We start from the raw sequence: 26,050 nt of genomic DNA, 5'->3' as shown, positions 1-26,050 counted from the left end.
CAAAATAACACAGACATTAAACTTAAAATTCGCTCGTAGTGATTATTCTTGTCCTAAAATTTTCAAAATTTATTTCTCATTTACATAATTCTTACCGTTAAATTGAATTTTATAGAGATTACACATTCTTCAAGAAATAATAAAATGATGCAACTTAAGATCAGACAGGGACATTGAAAATTATTCAAACAATTTATTTATTTAATACTATTTTATTTAAATAGCCATCTGAATCCTAAAACATCAGTATAGAAATGTTCATAGGGTATATCGTCGGTCCCTACGAAGGTACGTACGGTTCAGATTTGCTACGAAGACTAGTACGGTTCAGATTTGCCGCGAAGACTAGTACATTTCAGATCTTTTCCACATGAAATAATCTAATTGTGTTGGAGAAAAACAAATAGTTATTTTGGTTAAAATTAATAAAATTGCAATATTTTTAAAATTGCCAAAAAAAATTTTGAAAAATTTTGAAATTAAAAAAATTTTTATTGAAAACTTTAATTAGAAGAACAAAATTAACATTAAATCTCATAACAACTTTTTAAATTTCGAAATTTAAAAAATTTTTTTTGGCAATTTTAAAAATATTGCAATTTTATTAATTTTAACCAAAATAACTATTTATGTTTATCTCCAAAACAATTGGATTATTTCATGTGGGAAAGATTTGAAATATACTAGTCTTCGCGGCTCTTGTAAAGTGATAACTATATTTATTTTAAAATAGGTATTGACCTTAGGATACTGTTTAAAAAATGCTTCACTATAAGTCATGTAATTGTTAACTGTCGCCAAGAAAGTATTTTTTAATTTATCTTTATGATTAGCTATAAAACACATCTTATAATTTATATACAAATTAAATATTATAAAAAATGTATATTGATAATATAAATTATTACGTCACATATTATACATTGTATTTTAATAAAACAAAATTTGTTTATAATTTGACTTATAATTCAAAATTAAATTTAAAATTAATATATTCTTTGAAAACGTTTACTTCGCCAATTTTTTTTAAATTTCACTGTTTTATTAATAATACTAGGAATGAAGGCGCGCTTCGCGCGCTTTTGATTCTATCTCTGTCTAATAACACTGGTAGAAAATCTACCATAAGTGTTGGACGGCACACTAACGTCTGCTAATATTTTATAAGCATGTGACATGTTACTAAATCCCTCAAAACTATTTTTTAATAAATATATTATTAATGCTCAATGTCGTCATCATTGGTTTGAATAGTGAATTTGAAGAAAAGTTCAGTATAAGAGTCACTGGGTTTGTCTATCATTGAAATGCCATTTATTTGCATTATAAAAAAGCTTTACAACTGAAATTTTATACAGATACTTACTATACTACCTAGAAAACATGTAACCTACATGATTATGATTTAACTGTTTTCATTCATATTTTCACATCGAGGTCCATATGAATTTTTTAATTTAGCGTCTCAAATTTTGCTTGTAAACAGTTACACAGAAACTACCATCTCTAGCACATTGTATTTCTGGTTTTCAGTGTATTTTTACATGAAGAAAGTGATAAGTAGCTTTTAGATTTTAGCTTTTTTGTCAAGGCATTAATTAGAATTTTGACTTTTAACAGTTGTGAGAGATTTTGAAACCGATACCTGTTTCTCCATTTTTTCTGATTCGAAAACTAACAGGTCTAGAAAGCTCATATTTTGCATATAGATTTCTTTCGTGATTGTGGCAAGATATTTAAAGTTGAATCAACGTTATCTGAAATACTTTTGTGTACGACTACAACACCCATGATAATTATTTAGTCGTATAGCATGAGTTTGCATTCACATCAGTGTCGGAGTCGAAATCAGAAGTTTTTCAGTTAAGGTCGATTCAACTTTAAATATCTTTTGACAATCACAAAAGAAATCTATATGCAAAATATGAGCTCTCTAGACCTGTTAGTTTTTGAATGAGAATAAATGCAAAAATGGAAAAACAGGTATCGATCTCAAAATCTCTCACAACTATTAAAAGTCAAAATTCTAATTACCTAATACCTTGACAAAAAAGCCGAAACATTTATCACTTTCTCCATGTAAAAATATGCTAGAAACCAGAAATACAATGTGCTAGAGATAGTAGTTTCTGCGTAACTGGCTATAAGTAAAATTTGACCTGCTCAATTAAAACATTCGCATGAGCCTGGATGTGAAAATATGAACGAAAACAGTTAAATCAGAATCATCTCGGTTATATATTTCTAGGTAACATAGGAAGTGGCAGTGTCATATTTTAATTGTCTAGTAGCCTTTTTAGAATTCAAAGAGCATTGTATAATGATAGACTTAAACACAGAGACACAGTATATCTTCAAACTCTTTATTCTTTTAATTGAACTTCTCACTGACATTTCAAAAAAAACTAAATAATATTCACACACTTTATTACTAATTCAAATGGGGTTAGGGTGCAACTTTTCAATACACATGTTGTAATACTACACACTCTTGGTAATGATTAATTTTTACTAAAATTTCTTGCTAGTTATATTACATATATTTTATCTGTTAACAAAGTTTCCACATCTCATTTTAAACACCTCAAACATTTCTACCAGGGTTATTAGTTATGACTGTTTTGAAGGTTATGAATTTAAAGCGCGGATATGATCACTAGGCAACCAACCAGCAACCAATCAGAATCACGTATTAAATGCTTTACAACAAAGGCCATCATTTTTTTAAGAGAGAAATACGAATTGATATATTTTTTTTTTTACATGGCATTTGGAACTCGAAAGTTCATCGCCTCATCTATGCAAGCCTTTCACGCTGCCCTATCTTGTGTCAACCCCACCCAAGATGCACCTCTCCGATCGACACCCACCCGTCCTATTTCTACTAGATCCGCTTTTACGTTGTCCTCCCATCTACGTCTAGGTCTACCTAAAGGTCGCGTTACCATCGACCTGCCCTTCATGACACGCGCTGCCATACGGTCGTCTCCCATTCTCGCTACGTGCCCTGCCCATCCCAATCTGCGCGATTTTATTATTCTGTTAATATTTGGTGACGCGTACAGATTGTGTAACTCATCATTGTGTAGTCTCCTCCATTCCCCGGTTTCCTCATCTTTCTTCGGCCCGTATATTTTTCGCAAGACTTTATTTTCAAATACCCTAAAACGGTTGTCCGCCTGCTTAGTGAGAGCCCACGTTTCGCACCCGTACAGAACCACCGGCAGTATTATTGTCCTGTATATTCTTATTTTAACATTTTAGACAACAGCCTCGACTTAAGTAAATTACTCACGGCGTAGAAGCAAGCATTACCCGAATGGAGTCTCTTATTTATTTCGACATTAATCTCGTTTCTATCATTTATGGTCGTACCCAGATACCTGAATTCGCTAACCTTTTCAAAAGTAAAATTCCCAACTCTGAGATCTTCCTCCCCTCTGCAGATGCCTAGCTTATCCACAATCATGTACTTTGATTTTGATTCACTCACGTCTAACCCTGTATACTCCACTGCTTTTATGAGGATTTCCGCGTTTCTTGCTACCGTTTCCCTACAATCCCCCAGTATATCCAAATCATCTGCGTAGCCTAGTATCTGCGTTGTTCCATTAAGCGTTGCGCCCAGCTGGCTAACCTGCATTTTTCTAACGGCATACTCTAACGTTAAGTTGAACAGCACCGTAGAGAGCCCATCCCCTTGTTTTAAACCATCGCGTAAAGGGTTCTGATACATTACCGCCTACTCGGACCTTTTCCGTGCTTCCGTTCAGATATATTTGAATTAATCTCACGAGTTTTTTCGGTACACCGTGAAGTACTAGAATTTGATACATTTTGCTTCGCTTAATAGTCGTACGCTTTTTTAAAATCTATAAATAGTTGGTGTATGGTTTCGCAAAATTCCCACTTTTTCTCTAACAACTGTCTTATGGTAAACATTTGATCGCTCGTCGATCTGTTGCGCCGAAATCCGCACTGATAATCTCCTACTATATCTTCCGCGAATGGAGTGAGTCTAGCTTGTATTACGTTTGACAGAACTTTGTAGCTCGTTGCTAAAAGTGAAATACCCCTATAGTTATTGCAGTCCGTCTTATCCCCCTTTTTAAAAATCGGTATAATGATAGATTCCTTCCAATTTTCGGATATTGTTTCATTTTTTCAGATGGCACATACTAGTTTATAGATTTTGAAAGTGAGCTCGACGCCCCCATATTTGAGTAAGTCAGCTGGTATAGAGTCATTTCCCGCGGCTTTGTTGTTTTTTAGTTTTTTAATCGCGGCCTCTACTTCTTGGTAGCTCGGTTCCTCCACGTGGGGTTCAGCAGTGTGAATTTCGTCCCCTAATTCTTCGCTATTTTCGTGCACGTTTAATAATTTATCGAAATAATTTTTCCACAGCGACAGTAATTCATTGTCATTTGTTACGAGGTCCCCGTTTTCGTCCTTCATCAATTGCGCTCTACTCCTAAAACCCTTTCTGATGGCGTTAATCCCTCTGTACATTTCGCGGGGGTTATTTTCCTTACTGTTAGTTTCTATTCTTCTAATAAGATTCTTTTGATACTCCCGCTTCTTATTTCTGTAGATCGCGCTCGTCTGTTTCCTTACATTAGAATACTCTTCTACGGTCCTATCGCTTCTATTTTGTAAGATATCTAATTTAGCCTTTTTGCGCCTTTCAAACCAGAGTTCGCACTCTTCGTCAAACCATGGTTGCTCTTTGGCCTTTTTTTTACCCAGTACTTTGTTCACGGCCTCTATTACCGTTTTTTCGATGTCCCCCCATAAGCTATTCGGTTCGTCATTCCCCTCCGGCGATGTATTTGCTTTTTCAAGTGCCTGAAACCTGTTATTAATTTCTATCTGGTACCTAATTCGCTCTGTTATATCTCGTAGTTTCTCAATATCGAAGCTTCCTACCTTGTTTGCTCGCTTACTATTTTGATTCGCTACTAGTCTAGCTCTTAATTTGGCTACTACTAGGAAGTGGTCCGAGTCGCTATCTGCCCCTCTGTAAGTCCTTACGTCAAGAACATTAGTATGACGTCTTTTTTCAATGAGGAAATGATCAATTTGGTTCTGTGTGGCCCCGTCCGGCGATGTCCACGTTGCCTTGTGTATGTTCTTGTGCTTAAAACACGTAGTTTTGATTATAAGATCTTTTGCCGCCGCGAAATTTATGACCCTAATACCGTTATCATTGCTGGCTTCGTGCAGGCTTTCCTTACCTATAGTAGGCCTAAACATTTCCTCCCTACCTATTTTAGCATTGAAATCGCCTAATACTATTCTTGTGTCGTAAGACGCGAACTGGTCGATTACCTGCTCTAAAGTTTCGTAATAGAGATCCTTAGCTTCTTCTTCTTTGTCCTCCGTAGGACAGTGTACATTAATAAATACATATCTATACCATTCACCTTCGATAATGATGTACGAGAGCCTATCATTGACGGATTTGAAACTTTTAACCGAGTGTATGATGCTTTTGCTTACGAGAAATCCGGTGCCTAGAGATCCCCCACTCCCGGTCCCATACAGGTACGTGAAGTTACCCGATGCTAGTACTCCGCCATCTGGCCACCGCAATTCCTGTATTGCTACCAAATCTAAATTGTACCTATCAGCTTCCTTTACGAGTTCTTTAAACGCACCTGCTCTGTATAGACTGCGAACATTCCAAGTTTCGACTCTTAAGTCCCTTTTGGTTCGGATTTGATTTTTTTGAGCCATGATGTTATGTTAAACCCGCGCGCTTCGGATCCTGTTCCGATCGCAGGTGAGTCCACCGTTCTAGAGGTGATAACCCCCATACCTCTCTAGAACTAAGTATGAGAGCTTTCCGACTTTGACGAGGACAGTGTCAACTCGTCGTCAGACACACTACGGTTTCATTCTCGCATCCTAACGCCCCCCTGCAAGGCAGCGCGCCTTCGCTGTCATCGTTACCGTGTAAGACCAGGTGACGAATCTTTCTACACATCCCCTTTCGGGGCAGTTGTCATCGCTCCCGCATCCTCCTCGGCAGCAGGATTTTTGCCCATTTTTGTAATGTGTGATGAAAGAGATAGATTGAGAGATAAGAGTTAATGTGAAGTGTTTTTGTTGTTGTGGTGCTTGCGTAGTGTTTCTAGATGAATGCGTTCGACAGTGTGGGCTCATCACATCCACGCCTGTTCCTATCGGCTGTCCGCGGCTGCTTATTCAATTTATTCGCAGCTAACCTCTTTCTCAGGGGCTGTTCCTCTATCCGCAACCTAAGGACGCGCTGTGTAGTGGTGATAGGAACCCACCCGTCCGATCTGGACGACAACGCCCAAGACCCGCTTAGGGTAGCGGCATTGTAACAGACGAATTGATATATTAAAAGGGTAAAAACGTAAACGAAAACAACCATGGTTATTATATATTTTAACATTGATACAAAACTTACACCATACTATAAGACGTATTATTTAATAAAAATGTTATACTACAAATAATTACATATGTTACAAAGAGTTATTTAATACACGTTCACTTTTTCAATGACACATAGTAAAAAGGAGCTTAGCCCTTAATACAGTACGTTTATCGGCAGAAGATGCGCGCCTTTTTATCCATATTATAAGATTTGTATGGACAGGTGGACGTAAGGGCTGGAATGAGAGAAGACTTTACCGCGTGCGCTGATAATGGTGCTATCCAAGTACCTTCAGCCGATTGAGCTGCCGACTCTACGTCGGATCTATAAAAAATAATGATTAGATGCCAACAACTGTCATAAAATAAAAATATCTTTAAGCTAAATAAACCTTATTTTTTGAATAAGTGAAAGGTATTTTGCAGCTGTAACTGAAGAAGTACACGCATATTTTTCGATCCACTGTATCAAACGCAAAAATTTACAAGAACCTTGTAGAAAGTTACGCAGTTTCAGAGAATCTTCGTAAAGTCTCTTAGAAAGTCTCCAAAGACTAGACTGAAACTTTGCGTATACAGTTGCACTTTCGAAGTAATAAGAAATTATGAAACAGAAAGAATTTGAAAATATTGAATTACTCTGATGTGTATAAAATTCTCTTTACACCCCCAAGCCTCGAATATAGCTAGAAACGAAACAATGGCCACAAAGGGACACCTCGCACAATGTCGTCGCGAATCATCCCCGTAAAAAGGAAAGAAAAGAGCTTCCTCTTCCTTTTGCGCGTACAGACTTATATCCATGATAAAAAGCCGAGGACGCGATAAATTAAGCGAGTGCACTGACGCGATGGTATAATTTCTTTTCTTTTTCTTACGTTTTAAGCTGCGGAGCTGCATATAAAGCAAGGGGATTCACTGGCGGTGGCTTGAGCAAGACCACGTCGACGCCGGACGAGTGCAGTTCACCCCGCAGCGCTTCGGCTGCACCCTCGACGGCCTTACGCGAAGCACTGAATGCCACCAGACCAGTACCTGCCTTCGAGCTGAAGCTCGAGTCCGAATCGCCCAGCAAAATAATGCGACCTGTGAATGGAAAAAAGCAAATAAATATTTTTGGCTCAATGAAAAATTAAAAAATATCCCTATGCATTTTTGATATAATGCATACAAGACAGCCTGCCATATATATATATATATATATATATATATATATATATATATATATATATATATATATAGATTAAACAGCGAAAAACGAATTCGGGACTTTTCGCTCGCCGAATAACGTCGAAGTGTCCCGCGAGCGAGAATCAATCGACAGCTGCTAGAGAAAGTAATATCTGTCGCGGAGCTATCTGTGCGCTAGAATCTATCAAAGAAAGTGCAATAAACAACAAAAGTGAAAAAAAAAGAACATTTCCATATACAACGCCGGAAAAGCGCCAGCGGCTTGATTGATATTTGGAAAACGGTATATCGCCGTCAAAACTTTTTTCCATTGTTCGTAAATTTTCGTTGACTACAAAATTGATGCACTCTTTTAGTCTGGCCAATCGTCGGTCTTTACACTATACGTCGATTTCTTTTTCCATACGCGCAGTGATCGATCTTCAAACATATCGAATCGCCGCCGTAGAGAGCCGCGAAACGGTAAGCACAACGCGCCTCGCGCACGTCTATTGGCAACTGTCATTCGACGTGTGAGCGCGCGCGCGCGGAAATATAACGTATCAAAACGAATTGCAAGCGGCAATTTACCTCTCTTCGCACGCAGCAGCGGAATGAACACGCGGGCGGCGCGCAAAGGCGCAACTAAATTGTGACGGAGCATGGATTCCCAAGCCGAGCTCGCCTGCCTCTCGATAACTCCTGGCAAAGCCAATCCGCTGGTGTGCACCACTGCCCATAATCCTGCAAAATACGAGAATATCACTGTAAATAAGTGAATCAAATGGAAGACGGGAAGAAGTCTTAGAGGGAGATTATTTCAAAGTTAGAACTGCGGAATCGAATTGTTTCATTGCGGGATGGAATAATCCGGCGTATCAAAAGTCGACTATTATAATATGATATTCAGTTCAATTTAAGTGATATAAGATAAGACATTGATTTTATTTCAATGTACTACAGAATCGCATGTTTAGCTAATGTTCAACATTCCCCATATCGTATTTTTTGCGACTGTCCAGGCATTCAATCTTCATAGAGTTTTCAGTCGGACTAAACGCCGATCGATTAAACGCGAAACAGAGAATTCTAAATCCGCAGGGATACGGCCGTTTGATTGCTTTCATTTTCAATAAATCGATCAATTTTTTGCACCGAACCCAGCTATATGGCGTGTGCTGGCCTTTTAACATCAAACGTACGATTCAAACCACGACCGGTCGTCAGGGGGTTAACGATTCGTTACTTCGTCACAGCTTTTCTTTTCGACTTTCAGCTCATCACCCACAGTATCTTCTCCAGCAGCTCTCTTTTTTTTTCGACTCAACAGGCGCAATGGCCAGAGGGAATCTAATAGTAACTTGGGGCGAATAGCTACCATAGTTCGTGTGAGTTGGTTCTCGGAACCTCCGCCGCCGGCAGAAAGTGATTCGAACTAAGGTTATTAGTTTAGTCGGCAAGCTCGCGCTGGGATAGAGAGAGAGAGAGAGAGAGAGAGAGAGAGAGAGAGAGAGAGAGAAGGGATGGGGGCGAAAGCGATTTCCGCGAACACACGAGCCGCGATCCGTGATTTTCCTTCTCTGGCCTCTCTCACGATCTCAACGATTTATAGCGGTGCGGTTTGCCGGAATGCTTTGATGAAGGCAATGGATATAACGCGCCAATTGTAACGATTAGGCTTTTGCGCGCCCTCTCGCGCGCGAGAGAGAGAGAGAGAGAGAGAGAGAGAGGGACAGAGAGAGAGAAAGCGCGGAGCGGGGTGAAATCACACGCGGATTCGCGAGAGCGCAACTCCGTTAATCAGTTTCGAGTTTTGTTACAAAAGCGCGAGCGCGGTGGTGGCAGCGCCGCTAGGACTGCTGTGCCTGCAGCGCGGAGTTTCTGCGGTCCGGGAATTTATCGGAGATTCCCGGGGTCTTTAAAGTTTCGCGAAGCCCGCGCCTCGCGCGTTCGTCCTGTCGTTGCGATTATGCCGGCTGCGCGTGGGCCGCGCATTGTGCACTCGAGGATGAAGTTTTCCATTTTTCTCCCTGCTCTATACTGGCTTTCCGGGATTGTTTTTCTCCCAGCGAAGTTAGCCAGCCTGCGCTCGAGTCGCCTCATCCGGCGGATGAGGGAAAATTCTTCTACGATTGGTATGGAGGGATCGGAATGTTGTTACAGTTTGAAGTTCAGATTTTCCCGATTCACATTTCGGTAACGCTCGGCCAGTTTCGAAAATGTTCAACGTAGTAACTGCACATACTACGTCTGTATATGCTTTGTTTTTCATTTTTATTTCTGGACTCCAATGTTGTCGAACTTGCGCCACGTGCGGAATTCAATTTATTATTTATGTTTGAGTATACTTTGCGGTAGCTTCATAAGAAGCTTATTCTCACCGTCTTCTCCGGCTGGCAGCTTTGCTCTAACCGCATCGAGACAAGCTCGTAGACTATCTTCGCGCGTCGAATCCAGCTCCACTGGCACTATTTGTCCCGCAGCACGAGTTTCCGATGACGCTGGCATGGATTCTTCAACGCTTGCCGGATCTTTCGCGCGAACTCGCTGCTGCTCTACCGCATGGAGGATTTTCGTCGCGTGCGAGTTGCCGCTTGGTTCCAGTAATCCAGCGAATACCTGAACGAGGGTAGAAAGTATAATTTTATCGGTTCACTTTTTTCTACGAAGTAATGCATTATATTTTACACGTTGTAACGCATACTTGTATACTTATAGTTAAAAAAAAATCTTATTACGATTATGCGGAGAGCTTTTTTAATGAACTTCTAGTTAATGACGCAATTTTTGCGGGGCAATCGCCAGCTCGCGAAGGTTGTTTAGGCCAAAGGCGTTTCCACTTTCCAATCCATATTTTATTGTTAATAAAAAAAGCTATATAACGTCGGCAAAGGGCGAAAAATAAACAAATTGCTCTGCCTCAATAGCTAACACTTGGGGCCTCTGAATCAAGAGCTTTATGGCGTTCATTGTTATTCAGAAGCGGCAAAAATTATCATCTTTACACACCTGCACCGTAAAGTTTTACGAGAGACTCCGAGAAACGTGGTGCCGTGCCAGCATTACGCGGTGCATTCATCAATTTGTATACGCTCTTCGGAATGACTATTGCTCTCTATTTTTCGGAGAATGACTACTGTCGATATATTTTTTAATTTTGATTAGTGACTTTTAATTCATTTAAAAATCATATGCATACTTCTACATCTCAAAATACTTATTGCAAAATGCGAGTATAGCAAGAGTGAAATGAATTCATATGAAAGTGTGACTAATATTCTATTTTTGATTAAAAACCAAAGGATATCGACGAATACGTGCTATACCAGTATCACCTATTTCCGAATATCCTGCAAATCGACCGTAGGGACACGGGAAGGCACTTTAAGCATAAAATTTCACATAAGCCACAATGCAGTCAAGCTCCATAGTCAACGTTGTAGCATGCACACCTTTTACGACTCACGTCCGTGGAATATATCGATAAAATGATAGAGGACGGGGCAAGATTTATAGCCGACGTACGTCGCCGACGTTCAAAGCAGCCGTTCCGCAGTGATTTTTTAATCCGTTCTTTAGTCTCGTCATACCTTATAGCCAGCCTCAGACAAAGCAAGAGCTAGTTGGAGGCCGATGCAGGTGTCACAACTGGTAACCAGCACGTGGCGCTTGCTGCGCATCTCAAATTCCTCGTTGGCATTTCGTGATTGCCGCATCAGATAGGCCAGTAGCGCGGCGACGATGGAGCACAGGGCAAGGATCTGCAGGGCCAGGATGGCCCCGGTCTCGACGTCCATCTTTCAATGATCACGGCCTCAAATTTGGATCGGCTGTTACGAGCAGTGCTGTTTTAATGCCCAACGCGCCCTCTCTAAAAGTAAACAAAATATTGCAATTAAAATTGTATTCAGGTTTACTACATATCGTATAACGTTTATTGAATGTATCCTCTCTGTTTCACGAATGTCTTGCTATATACGAATGTTTCTACTTATATCATGCAACTTTCACAAAAGCTGCACTATGTCGTACTTTTTCAAAATAAATACGTAGCAAGTATGCATCGCTCGTAACTTATTAGCATCAAGTTGAAAAATAACTTTATCTTGCCAAGCCACGAATATTCATGGTTTTTCTTTTAATTACAAGGCTAATAGAATTTGATATGCAGCCACATGAGCTCGAGCGCTTGCCCAGCGATCAATCAGAAAAGGGAGGAAAAAAGCGATGCGAAAAGCACTGAGAGAGGTGAGGGAGGAAGAGGAAGCAGAGGATGTCTGCAGCAACACAAAATTTATTAAGCCCTCGTTAAGAGCACTCGCCGGTTGTGTAAAAAAATATCGCAAGCTCATTTGCTCCGATCTCCTCCCTCATCCTCCGGCAGTATAGCTCCGGTAATTATCGTTAGACCCTACAGCGGCTTTTTAATTTTTATTGTAGAGAGCAAAGCGTGCGCAAGCCAGTTTTTATCACCCTCGAGCATGGAAAAAGAAAAAGTAAGAGGAGCGGCTCGCGCGTTCGTTCGCTTGCAGGGCATTTACGGCGTATAAAGGTCTCATTTAAATGATTTATCAGATATTTCGCGCTACGATGATTCGACAAGCCAGGTCACGGACGACATCTCGTACTAACTAAAAGCTGAAGATCGCTGGGCAACACTCGTTCAAGCGTTTGATTTTTTATAAATTATGAAACTTCTTTACGAGATCGTTGGACTTTCATAGCCAGAATACGCTTGTCACCTCTGCCTGCGAAACAGAAGTGAGATTTTACAGCCCTTAGATGATTATAAATCATAAGATTTTACGCTTACTCTAATGAACTTCGGAGTATTTAAATTATAAAAGAGGATTCAGAAAAATTCTTGAGTATTATAAGGCATATAACTCGCGTATACTTTCGAAGAGTATAAGTTTAGCTCTAGAACATTGTTAAGTGGCAAAGTAGTATTGTCAGCACAAATTACGTACTGACAACTTGTCGATCTATGTGTTCTCGTAGAAAAATCGGCTTGGAAAAAATACTCTATGCAGAGCCGTCAATTCGTGAGTACAGAAATGTTCAAAAGCGGAAAAAGACTGTGTTTTTCTCGCATAGTGAACGGTGATACCGGCTTTTTTGCGTCACTGGCGCAGGAAGGAATCACTTGCCTTTCTAAATCGACTAAGTAGGTTTCCTAAAGGCTCGGTTCCATACATGTCATGTACAAATCGTATTTTTATGTGTTCAGTCACGTTCGATATTTATCTTTCAGTATTCGTCAAAAAAAAATGCCATACTTAGAGTATAATGAAGTCTCTAATTTTGAGAAATAAAAATATTTGTGTTTTTTTTCTTTTAATTTGCCTTCAACTTGAGTTGCAACATAATCGACCAAATTATATTATTGATATCACGATTGTTTTTGAAACTTGTGCATTTGTTTTATACACAATGAAAAATGCCGAAATCGCACATTTATAAGTTTATCATTTCAACAATAAGTCACTTGGAAGAAATTTTGATATGCAGAGCCTTAAACTTATTGACTGATATCTCAAGTTTTTTTTACTCAATTACATTGGTGATGTATTTTAGAGCAGGAATAACTGTACAATATTTTGACAACTTTCTACTAAGATTATAGGTCAAACATTCTTCATTTTTTCGAATTCTTTCGGCAACGCATTATCGTTCTTTTTTTGCAATTTTCGTTAAAACATTGAATACCTGACAAACGACAACCTACCAAGACAAACGACTGCACGTGCGATTGTGGGAAAAGTTCGCGAGTCGCCATCATCACGTGTGTGACGTGAGTGCGAGTTTATAAATAAGTCAGGTGAGATAGCCGCTACAGCACGAACCTGTGACTCGCATTTATCTTTTGATCGGTCTTTCTCTTTTTAAAGATGATTGAATTCACAGGTGTGGCTGGAGCCTGATTCTCGTTTGACAGATGTGGGTACGAGTAGCAAAACGATGAATGCTTATTATTAATATCGATAGCTGTCAAACATATTGTACCAATTGAAATACACATTGCGTAATTCAATATAGGCTAGTATTATACAAGTTATTTGAGACAAATCATACGAACATCACACAGTTTTAAAACAAGTATGATCATAACATTACCAGGAAACACAATACGATGAAGATTCGATGAAATGCAGGCCCTTACATTCGAACGTGTTATCTGTATTGACCATAAACTACAATTTCTCCCCGGTCGTTCTCCCCCCTTTGGATACGAAAAGAGTCAGAGACTGTTTGATTTATTCTTGCGAAATATTGAAAACGCTTTAAAAATAATATCTGGCGCGCGAAACATTGCTTTCATAGTTTGGCTGAAAATACTATTTGTTTAGTTATATTCAATCGATGATGAAATATTTACGATAAGTGAGTAGAGATAGTACATTACGATACGTGTGACTTAAATGGTTCTTTTTTACACGGCGCAGTTAGCACCCGAGCGCCGCGAGGGTGCTAAGCGCCGTGTAAAACTGAACCATTTAAGTCAAGAGTATCGTATAAAATTTTATAGCACAGACTGCTAAAATCCGCAAGTCTCGCCTATTCGTGACTAAAGTAGTCCTTATTAGTAAAGTAGTACTTAGAAGCGAGTGTGATAAACACGGTGCAAAAAAGGACTACTTTAGTCACAGATAGGCGTGACTTAACAGCGGATTTTAGCCACACTGTTCTATAAATATCTTTTACTTTCAAAACTAATGTAAGTGCCTAGGTAAAAATGTATGAGTGTGCAGCCCAATGAAATTATTCAAGGCAAAGCTTTTCCGGAGAAACTGTCATTCTTGATTCTCGTTATACCATACTGTAACAAACTACGCCAGTATCTCTCCGTTATGAGTATCATCGAGGAATGTCATTTCTAATAAACCAATATGAATTCGTGAGCAAACAGGAGGAAAACTTTTGAAAGAAAATGCCCTTAACTAGTACGCGTGTCTCATATAAATAAACCCGACTGAATAGCTTTGAGAAGCTGCGCGTATAAGTTCCAGTTGAGCGGCATATGGTATAACAGTATATCGTGTCGCTCGGGAAATATCTCCTCTTGTGCAAGCCCCCCCGCCTTTTCTGCCTATACACGGCGGCATCGTCGTCATATAAGAACTTTTAGCTCCTTGCCGAGCGCTCGCCATCTCTATAATTCGCCTCTTCTCTGCAGCAGGATAAAGAAGGGAAATCCTCGAGTTTCCGATGTCTCAGCACACGCGTGAGAGCTGGCTAGCCACTCTGCTCGAGTTTACTTCCGAGGATTTTCGAGAAAATGCGCGCGGCAGTCCGAAAGATTTTCCTTGCAGGAGTGCGCACCGCTGCCGTCGACGCACTGCCGACGACAGCGAGGAAGTACAAATCCCAATAATGGCCCACTCTACTCTCCTACTTGTCGCGAGACACATCATTTGCCGATTCTCCCTCTAGCTTGCTCTTCTTCGTTCTCTCACTCTCTCTCTCTCTCTCTCTCTCTCTCTCTCTCTCTCTCTCTCTCTCTCTCTCTCTCTCTCTCTTTCTCTCCCTCTCTCGCTCTCTGCCTTTCTTTTTGCTCTTTTTTCTCACTTTGTCCAGGAGGGGGATCCTAACGGTGTAACAAATAGCAACTGTATGTGCTCTGGCCAGCTCAGGTACATTACTACACAAGTAACAGAGAAAATATTATATCTTCACAGGTTCACCCGATATGAAATGGTTTCTCTCTGTAACTGCATTTTTATGAAAGACGACGCATTACGTAGTTGCTCGGGCAGTTGATGATACACTTTGTAGATCGTTCTTACATTTCAAATGTCAAAAGAAAATAAATTAGTTCTATAAAGGATCTGTAAAGTTCATCTTTTACAGAAGCCAATGTACAGTAACGTGGAACTGCGCAAAAGCCATTTTACGCAAGTAAAGAATCAAGGAATTCGTTCACAGCGCCAAAGCCACTATACACACGTACAAGATATTTCGAAATCTTTTCCCGCGGAGTTTCGAATTAGTGCGCGTTGCATTAATCATGAAACGCCAGCAGTTCTCGTGCACGTAAATGTCTTCGTATGTATGTGAATACGAGTGGTCCCCGTAAAATCGCACACCTGCAGCCATGGCATGGGTTTTGAGTTCGGCTGCGAATGTCTGTTCGTACGTACACAGCATAAAGAGTAATGCTTGCGGTCGAAGCCCGCGAGCGACTTTCTCTGGAATGTCGGCTTTCAACGCGCCGTCTCCTCCGAACCTCTTCGTACTGAGCTGATGAACAGATGTGTAATGTCGTTCGGCCACTTGCGTTTTCTTTAGTCGAGATTGTGCGGACTTTCAATTAATCCATATATTCCGGTTTTAATAACAAGAAATCGGATACGGTTTAAGCTAGAAAATAAAATGCGGGATCGATTTGAGTGCTGTGCTATCTATATTTCGCTTTTAAGGCTACCATTGCTTGTCAGTAGAAAAAAGCTTACTTTAAAACTTACATTGAGATTAAAAAAAATGACTTGCCTAGAAAGTACAAAGATCATCAATCAGCTATTATATTGATCGCAAGTTACAACATTGAAGAGCTCTTCTGTAAGAATATGCCAACAATAACGTAAAAACTTACATAAAAAATAATGCCTATTCTTCCTTTCCTAGAAGACTCTCATAGTAGTGAGAAAATATGCCATCTGTCCTATCTCAAGTAGTGTATATTTAATGTTTCAGTTGTTCAAGGTTAGATTAATGCAGTTTTACAAATGACAATGAAGTCTATTCATAGAAGTGAAAATACAGGTCACATCATGACGTGATAATTGAAAAAAAAATATAAACAATGTAATAACTGGTTGAAACGCTAAAGGAGGAACTATGTTTCATGAAACCAAGGCTGGATTTAATTAAAGGCTATACTAATATTACTTATTTGAATTCTTCTTTTACCTCAAAAAATTATTAAAAAGTATTAAACGTTGCAAATATTACGATAAGTCTCTGTAAAAGTATTAATTCTTGCCAAATATGCAACGAAAAGTCGAACTTGTACGTAAGGATCTGCAAAACCGGAAAAAGCCACGAGATTTCTCGTCCCATCTCAAGAAAAAAAATCCCGTCTTGACTGCGAGATCTCGTCTCGTCTTGAGAATCCCGAGATTTGCCGAGAATCTCGACATTCCTTGGAATTTTCGGAATATTTCCCAATTTTCCGTGTATATGATAATAAGTAAAAAGTGTAATTTAATTAGTAGATTACGGAACTAGTGCGCGAATTAGGTGATTCCCGCATGCGAGTCGAAAAAAGGCTAGAGACACCTTATATACGCATGTGTTACGTATAATATACTATCGAACTGTACGTATTTTGAACTGTATTTCTTGACACGGCGTATGCAAAGCTTAATTTAGCAAAAAATGTTTTACGTTATAACATAGGTTTTAAGAAAGCTAAGCTCTTGATGTGTAGGTGAATCTTCTTCCCGAATATCTACACGTATAAGTCACCCAGAACTCTCGAAGCAAATGTACAGACGTTTGAAACAGGAAAAAATTAGATTTCGTAGGGCACTACGTGGCTTTTGATATTTTGGTGAAAATTCTGCTCAAAATCATAAACACTTTACCCCAAATTTTGACATTGACACTCACCAATTATAGAACGCGCGAATCTCTCTACTGCATCATCTTTATCGGCGAATTTATGTGTAAAAAGATTTAAAAGACGGGGTTACTTGATAGTCCCTGTCATGGGTCGTTAGAAGGCAATAAATGCAGCAATATACTTCGGCGTAACGTGTAGACTTTTAATTTCATTAAGCCGAAATACACGGCTACCTATTATTGATGCATTGTCGAAGAATTCATAGAAATATAATTTACTATTTACAAATAACTACCTGGATTAACATTTGGTTGTTCTTCTGACTTTATTATTTTTCTCTGTACTATAAGATTTTGAATCATTTGTATTTTAAAAAATTTTAAGATTCTTCGTGAAACCAGAGGCAAAACCACTATGTGCGACTAACAATTTTCCAGCTAGACCAAAACGTATTTCATAGCAAAGTGTGGCTAAAATCCGCTGTTAAGTCACGCCTATCTGTGACTAAAGTAATACTCGCTACGCTCGTGCGCTTACCTCACGGTGCAAATAAGGACTACTTTAGTCACGAATAGGCGAGACTTACGGACTTTAGCAGTCTGTGCTATAAAATTTTATACGATACTCTTGACTTAAATGGTTCAGTTTTACACGGCGCTTAGCGCCCTCGCTACGCTCGGGTGCTAACTGCGCCGTGTAAAAAAGAACCATTTAAGTCAAACGTATCGTAATGTACTATTTAGGCACGACCGCGACATGGAAGTGCCTTATTGAACGTTGTATATACGTTTTGATATTTTGAAATTATATTTTCTCACTTTATTTTTTTAAATATACCGAAGCTTTTCGAGTATCCGAAATTCTTTGACGGAATTCCGCTTCGTCTCGCTAAAAATAGTCGAGATAAATCTCGATTCATCTCGAGTTGGTACCACACATTTTATTAACAAAAATTTTTACCTCGTACTACTTAAACTCAATTGCAGCCCGAACATCTCGACATCATCTATACGGAAGTCCAAGGTAACGGGAAAACCATCGAGCGCAATATCAACATAGACTTGTTTTTTTTTCTTGCACCAAACGCCATCATGCATATTATATAATGTCGTAAAAACAACTAATTTGTAAGCTGGCTGATAATTTTCCAGCCACACCAAAGCACATTTTTTAATATTGCTGTACGTACAAGCGTTAATATTTTTGGAATGACATTTTTTACTTATTTTTTTAGCGATATATTGACAATTATCAAGAATCTCGAGATTTTTCGGAATTCTCGAAAAAGTTTGAGATTGTCGGGTGAGACGGGATCCCGCCTCATATCGAGCCTAGTCTCGGACATCCTTACTTGTATATGTAATCGTACAAGTATAATCACGAGCAGAGATACGCTCATTCTTTTAACAGAACTGAAATTATCGGGATAAACATTCGAAGCATTCTCACGCTTTTAACTGCGCTTACATGCGGAGGAAAAACGCGTGTACAAACGTAATAAATTCTGAGAGTGCAGGCTCAATATATCACGCTGGTTAATGCAGGCGAGAAAGAAAAAAGGCACGGCAAAACAGGGAAGCGAGAAGATCTCTATACAAAACAGAAGAAAAAAAGATCGTAGCAAAAACGGAAAAATACACGCGTGTTTTAATTGAAAATTGCTCGTTTAACGGTCCTCAGCACCGTTGATTGTGTACACTCCTGTCTATCCTCTGATAATGGTTGCCGTTTCTTGTGCGTGGTGAAGCGCTGCGTTAGCAAACTTGCGTTAATGCGGGCATCGTCCGTATGGCCGTACGTCTATATGTACTGCATCGCGAAACGGAATAAGTAACTGCTGCCAGGATTGCGGTTGCTTGCGTCCGCGCTAACGCTATTTTCTCTTTTTTCGCGTTTTATGGCGCTCTCGGGCGCTGAAAGCAGCAATTTTAAATCGAGGATAAATATTAGATTGGGAAGGCGGTAAAAAAGTTTTCTTTCAGGTCACCGTTACAAATTCTAGTGATAACGTACCTGTTGCGGAATGCTTGTTTATGAAAAACTTTTTCTTACAATACGTTATTTTCGAGAACGCATAAAAGTAGAATTCAAACTGTCGTTTTTTTAATTTCATTCAAGAAAAGTTATTTTGCACAATGTATTTGTATTTCTATATGAGAGTTTCATCTTTCTCAAGTAACATTAAAGGTCAACAAAATTACTTGATTGTTTACCGCAGGGGAAGCATTCAAAGTCGTCACTGTTGCTTACGTTTATGTTGTACACGTAACACAGTAACTCATTGTGCTTCCTGCATTTAAATGGCAGCTCGGCCTGTTAATAAGACTAAATTATGATCTCGGCTTATACCCGACAAACTAACACTTCATATGCATGGACGCATACGCTTAAAAAAGCTGCCTCAGATAAAAATGTTCATGCAACTGACGCAAGGTAAATATTTATAAATGGCGACCCTGTTAACTTTCTAATTTATAGTTATTTATATGTAATATCTGTAGCAATGACTTTTTTTGCCTAATAGAGCAGATAAAAACTGTGAAAAAATGCATCCCTATATCATGTATTGTAAGCTTACATAAAAGCCAAGTACAACAAATCCGTAACCGACGTAACATTCTGCACAGTGCACGGACACGCATCGACAGCGATGCGCTCCAGTCTTGGCTTCTCCGATCTTGCAGTTTTATGAGAGCTGGCCCAAGAATCGCGCAACGGTAATCGGAGAGTGATGGCAAGAGGAAGGGGAGATGGAACGCGCAAGTTGACCGCGAGTGACCGTGCGCAGAAGGTGAGCAGCGGCCGCAGCCAATCCAGGTGTGTCAGAAGAGGCATTTACATAATGATCGAACGGGAGCGGCGAGCACTTGACGCCTTCAGATTTTTCGCTTTAGCTGCGAAGCGAGCGACAAGATTCGCCATAACACGATGAATTTATATAATGAAGGAGGTAGTTCTCTCATCGTTCGCGATTCGACAGGTATTACGTATGCACATTGCACATGCATGTACCTTTAACGTTTAGAACCTGTGCTTACGCTGTGCTACGCTCTAAGCGTCTTGTTCTTTTTTTTTGGCAGAAAAGTATATTCTTAGCTGATTCGAAAGTGAATTTGATTTAGGATTAGTCGTGATTTATTTTTGAACTTGATAATATATGCAATGTTTTATACCGACGCGTGTACAAAATTTTTACAAGATTATTCTAGAACAATTCAAATTATTTGTTAATGAATTTTAATATGAAAATTTGACTGAAAATTTATCTTGTTACATGTTGTTGAACTCAATAATCAACTTGCAACTTCTGAAAAAATAAACTCCTGTACGTACACTGCGGTGAGTCGTGTTCATGGAAAAAACAGGCTCGTTGTATAACTAGCCCCAATTAAAATAAAATAAAAGCTGGCATGAGAAATACTCCAGACCTTCGTACAAATTATTGAAAAACAGCCTTCATGCCTATTTTATGCCGCTTATCCAATTACCAATCAACGGAGAATAAGACTAGAAAAACACTACATTACGAGAAAAAAACTCGTTGCTTTAAATAGAAGCTGGCTCTGTCTAGAACGGAACATTTAGCGTATCGGCCACTCACCGTATCACTGGCACGAGTGATTGCAGGTTTCACACGGGCAACTTTAACGTCCACTCCATTATTTAATTTCAAAGCTTTACACTATCATCTGCCTGCATTACCGCACGGTTCGCCACATCTTATTAAACATACATGTATATACGAGCGCACTATAGCTCATGCATCCACACGTGCGAATCCAGTGAGTTGCCAACGACCAAGAAAATCCATCAGTGCAGTTAGAAAAAAAAACGCGAAATTGTTTGCGGTGTTCTTACTTACTTACACGCGTGTACAGTGTTATAGCGTACGCGCATATATATATATATATATATATATATATATATATATGTGTGTGTGTGTGTGTGTGTAAGTTTACAACCGTATTCTCCTTGGCTGCACTTAGCGAGCCTGCGCGTTGCAGCTCGTGCAAAGCAAGCGCGCGATACTATTTGATGGGACGTGAAACTCTTAGAACGTTTAAGCCGCTAGGCACTTTTCCTTTAGTTTATACTCCCGCCACCGCTGCAGCTCCTTTGGAACCTTCCGAGTCACAGAAGAATGTACTTTTGTTTACGAGTGATTAAATACGCGACGACAGTAGAGAATTTTTCTGTATTCGCCTCTCGCGTATTTTTACATTCGAGAATTATTTTACAAGCATCAGTGAGATCCGTTCTTATAAGTTATTTGGGTGCACCTTATTAATACTCTTCAAAAAACATTATTTCTAATTTTGATAAATAAATAATAGAAATGATGAAATATCTTTAAAATAGTTTTTGAAATAAATTGTGATTTTTATCAAAACACGTTTTAGTGAATAGATGCTCACAATAAATTTGTTAATAAAAGACATGTTTAATGTGTGTTAGGACATCTATAATAGGGCAATTATGATTTACTTTCATTCATAGCACTTTTCCTGAATGAAGTTCCTTAGATACTAGTTGGTTACATTCCTTTGTTATTTCAATGTGAAAGCCTTCGTCGTGGGAAATGTTTTCTATTTTCATAGGATTCACATAAACTGAATGTTAATATTATAAAGGTTAAGGTTAATTGATCCTTATGGATTCCGAGAATCACATCTTATGTCATGAAGATAAATATTCTGTTTAAAGGTTATTCAAATGGTTTTATTTATAAAGAAAATAATATCATTAAAAAATTATAGTGAGTTTAATATACCTATATGCATGTATATAGTAACTAACATAATATATTTACACATACTTTAGTCCTTCGTAAAAATCGCATCTCCATGATAAGCACGTATAAATGAAAAATCGAGAATGGAATGGAAAACTTTGATTAGAATACACGCGTATCAGCTTAAATTTATTATCGTCTGCATGATAATTTACGGAATCGGTTCTGAAACATCAAGACTCATTTTGACAATCAGAGTAGGTCATTGAACGCGAAAAAAATGTTTGAATGTTTATATATATTTCGAGAAGTCAGATGCATTATGCTAGTTTTCTAAATTTTTTGTAGCCTGTATATTTTCTTGTATCCTCTCTTAAAAAAGTGATGACCAGATGTTGTGAAGCCTATTAATGAAGTTATATTCGGTTTAGATGGGGATAACATTTAAAATTCAATATTTAAATTTGAATGGTAAAGAGTTTAATAAAAAACAATTATATTTAGTTTGTATGCAAAAAAAGAAGCGCAAGAAAATATTGAAGGCGCAAAGCGCGTTGAATTTTGCTAGAATTCTTATATTGGAGGTTTCATTTGTTCTTTCTCAGAGTTCTAGATTTAGATACTTAGTCTACTGTCACAGTCCAACCGTGACATCGCGAACGAGGATCAATCAACGTGTTTCCGGCGAGTCAGAATCAGTTCTCGCGTCGATAAGTCGCACAGGGCGATTTAACGATTGGTGGGATGGCCAACATAGCGTTGACAACGTCAGTGACTCGAATCTAAATACGAATGAAAGATTATATAATAACAATTTTAAAAAAGAGATGAATTCGCAAAAGCAAATCAAACAACTTTGTGTTTTAGTAAAATAGTACCAGATCAAGCTATGTTGAAACGTATGCCTCTTTTGGCATACAAAAATTAAGAAACTATACACGTAGTTTGGTTTTATAGGCCTTGAATTGTGTAATTTTCATACAATTTTAGCCATCGATATCACCTGAAATAAATTTTTAAATACATCAAATGAATAAAATGTCTTATTTTAATGATCATTGCAGCATAATTCTAAAAGAGATGGTTGTTTGTAGATCACCAATACTCGAACAGCTGTTTCAAAAATAAAAATATTTAGAAAAGCAGACTAGAAAGTGCTAAATGCAGCGGGGTGTTTCGATCACGCAAGAAAAGAATTATATTAGACTAATTAGACAGCACATGAGAATTATTTTCCAAAGTATTTTCTTTTGCGGCCAGTTTATAACAACGATTTTACTATATTTTTTATAATATTTCAAAATACTTATTTCAATTTTTAATTGCATACTTTATAATTAAGTGGTATTGGCATGTCTATTTGAATGTACAATTTATTTGTGGATTATATTTTTTATTTAATTTTATAATCATATAATTAAATGTAATTAAAAGATTATAATTGAATGATGTATAATAATAAGATTCATACTCCAATTGATAACAACCCAATAATTTTGTAGTCCGTCAATTACCGAATATAATGGAAAACTTTTCAAATTGAGTAACAATTAGTTTCAATAGCTATACGTTCACAAAGCTTGATTACAAATCCTAGCCCAGACAGTAGACTTTAATAACGAAAAAGTTCTCGGATGGTAATGAATGAATCTAAAAGTCGTACAATTTAGTAGAAAATAAATTTTTATACAGCTAATTATTCCTTCAAGCTTACATGTACGCATAGATTTGATATTACCATGAAAGCATTCATCAAATTGCTTATTTCCATCAAACGGCAAATACGCTTCCTCGTATAATTTCCACCGAATTCAGGATTGCAACTTCATTAATTGCGCTTTCTCCCGCTCGTGCACAAGTGTGTGCATGTCTATTTATGCACCTTCGAATAAACGTTCTATACGTATACCATCCGTATTTTTGACGATGAAAGTTTGTTAAAGCACTGCAGATGATGCTGGAATGAGACATTGCCATAAAACAGAACTCTTTATTAAATTCTCTAGTTATCAATTATGCATGCATGCAATGTACGTTTGTAACACTGTGAAATATATTAAGGCTATTTTAATATTTTTTACATAATTATGTATCAAATTTATACTTAGATTTCTATTTTTAAAAGTTATTTGTAGTGTATAAAAATTAGAATTTTTAATTATGAATACTTTCGTATAATTGTTTACGTGAAGCGATCCTCAAGTATCCATATTCGACCAATGTATATTTAGACCTACTGGGACACTTTCTATTTATCGATTCGAAATCGCGCATTAATTTACTCTCGATTCCTGTCACGTTTAACACAAATCTTCCTCAAATGAAAATGAATGGCAATGAAGTCACACATAGCCAGCGGCATATTAAAAACCAAGGGCCGACCTCTCTTTTCCTCAAGGTGCGTTAAAGGCCTACAATAGATCTAAGAATTTTACTAAACTACGAAGTCCAACTAATGTTTTCGTATCTATTTATAAACGAAAATTTCTCGAACTCAACTGAAGCAAACTTTTTCAACGCGTAAAAAATAAATCGTTAGCTTGAATTGCTAAATAGGTTTAAGAATATCTCTATAGTACTTACCGATGGAATACTATAAACCACAAGGCATAGTCAAAACAATCCAAGAAGCTTTCAGCTTTTCATCAGCCGAATGGCTAAAATAAAAAATGGGTAGCACGACCTCTTATTTTGGACAGGCTCTGTCTTGTGAGGAAGCTATCCAAAGGTCACTGCGCATCTGAGAAAGCACCTGAAAGGTAAACACAAGCTGCAGCAAGCGCTGCGTACGCTCGTATGAATACAACGAGTGCTCAACACTTAAACTGTCTTTTTCGCGGGTGCGCGAGAACGCAGAAAAGAAAACCGCGCGCGTTAGCCGGTAAGCGTTCACTGCGCGCTAAAGACGCTTACGCGAGCTGCTCGTCTCTCTTTCTTTCCACACGGACCGCGCTCGCGTGTGTATACAGATACACCTAACACACGGACGACTGAACGCGGAATTCCAGCGCGAGGAATGCGCCCACTACTACCAAGGCTCACTCGTTCTCCTCCACGCGCGCGAGGAATAAGCGGTGAATGGCTCTCTCCTTCTCTCTCGCTCGCTATGACTTCGGATATAAGATATAGGCATCTTATATGCGCTCAGAGCCGCGTTTCTCTTTTGCAATCCGGGCTATCGCTGCTCTGTTCTTGTTCCACAGCGCTTTAGCGGAGCTTATCTTCTTTGGCTGGGCCAGACATTATTTACTCTTCATGCGGTTCGTTGAGCTTGTACACTTATTTAGCCTTCTAAAAGCTGATGCACGCTTCCTAGGTTCCACTTAAGTCTATAGTATAAGACTGAAGTGACGGAATCGTGATTTTATAAGATCTTATATAGCTCTGTTTTATCGACATATTCCTTAAGAGTCGCAGTTATTGGTCGGTCGATTCAAATTTTATAACTTGCCTTCAGTGTTTATAAATTTAATAATGTCAAAAATAGTCTTGAAAATTAATTTGTGTATTTGTTCGACTCACGAAAATTATAACTAAAAAATGCCTAAAGTGCACTGTATTTTTGGTAAAAATATTATATTATTACTGTTATTTGAGGATTGTAAGCTTCCATCACAAAACTATGAAATTTAATTTGTTGATTAAAAATAACGCGTGTCTTAAGATTTTAATTACATTTTGATGATAGTTAATAAATTATATTTTGAATATTTGAAATGCCAATATATACTTGCGTAAATAACACATTCTCAGATAGTATAAAATGTCTTTGATGTCATAAATTTACTAAATTGCATGCTATCCTTTTTAATTAAAAAATATTTAAAATTGTTTTTGCTGTAATTAAATTGCAGTTTGTACAAACATCATTCCTTGACACAAAAAACCTTTTAACAATATTGCCACTATCACTTTAATATTAAAGTTCAACAAATAAAATTTTAGGGACACATATTTATTTATTTGTTTCTTTGCACGTGTATAAGTCTAGATAAACGTAACGCAATTAGTATAGAGGGTTGATTAAGAGGCTTTAGAATAGTTTGGCCACATAATTATATTTCATATCGATTTAAGTATAAATAGATAACGACAAAATCAATGCGTTATGAATCGAGATTGCGATTGTATATTATTATAATTGAATAAATATAATGGTCACTAGCATAATACGAAAT

General features: G+C 38.1%; 1 protein-coding gene across 1 annotated transcript; it reads right to left on the bottom strand.

Annotated features, from left to right (window-relative positions):
* Nucleotides 1-6,383: 6,383 nt before the first annotated feature.
* On the bottom strand, nucleotides 6,384-24,949 carry LOC100114817 (D-beta-hydroxybutyrate dehydrogenase, mitochondrial). Its single transcript, XM_031925629.2, has 6 exons — nucleotides 24,456-24,949; nucleotides 11,166-11,446; nucleotides 9,957-10,194; nucleotides 8,167-8,319; nucleotides 7,284-7,491; nucleotides 6,384-6,730 (listed from the first exon to the last, which is right to left on the bottom strand). The coding sequence occupies exons 2-6, from the start codon at nucleotides 11,370-11,372 to the stop codon at nucleotides 6,574-6,576; spliced, it is 963 nt and encodes a 320-aa protein (XP_031781489.1). The 5' UTR covers nucleotides 11,373-11,446; nucleotides 24,456-24,949; the 3' UTR covers nucleotides 6,384-6,573.
* Between the last annotated feature and the right edge of the window lie 1,101 nt (nucleotides 24,950-26,050).

The sequence above is a fragment of the Nasonia vitripennis genome, chromosome 1 (assembly GCF_009193385.2).
Source record: "Nasonia vitripennis strain AsymCx chromosome 1, Nvit_psr_1.1, whole genome shotgun sequence".
In the NCBI taxonomy this organism is placed as follows: domain Eukaryota; kingdom Metazoa; phylum Arthropoda; class Insecta; order Hymenoptera; family Pteromalidae; genus Nasonia; species Nasonia vitripennis.
Note: the sequence above shows the minus strand (reverse complement) of the source record. Positions and strands in the feature narration are given on the sequence as shown.

Bases quoted from the DNA above. Each gene is read 5' to 3' on its own strand.
- LOC100114817 (XM_031925629.2), bottom strand. From the start codon at position 11,372: ATGGACGTCGAGACCGGGGCCATCCTGGCCCTGCAGATCCTTGCCCTG. The intron at 10,195-11,165 runs GTATGACGAGAC...ACCCTCGTTCAG, and splicing joins TGTCTGAGGCTGGCTATAAG to GTATTCGCTGGATTACTGGA. The intron at 7,492-8,166 runs GTAAATTGCCGC...TTCCATTCACAG, and splicing joins GCTGCTGCGTGCGAAGAGAG to GTCGCATTATTTTGCTGGGC.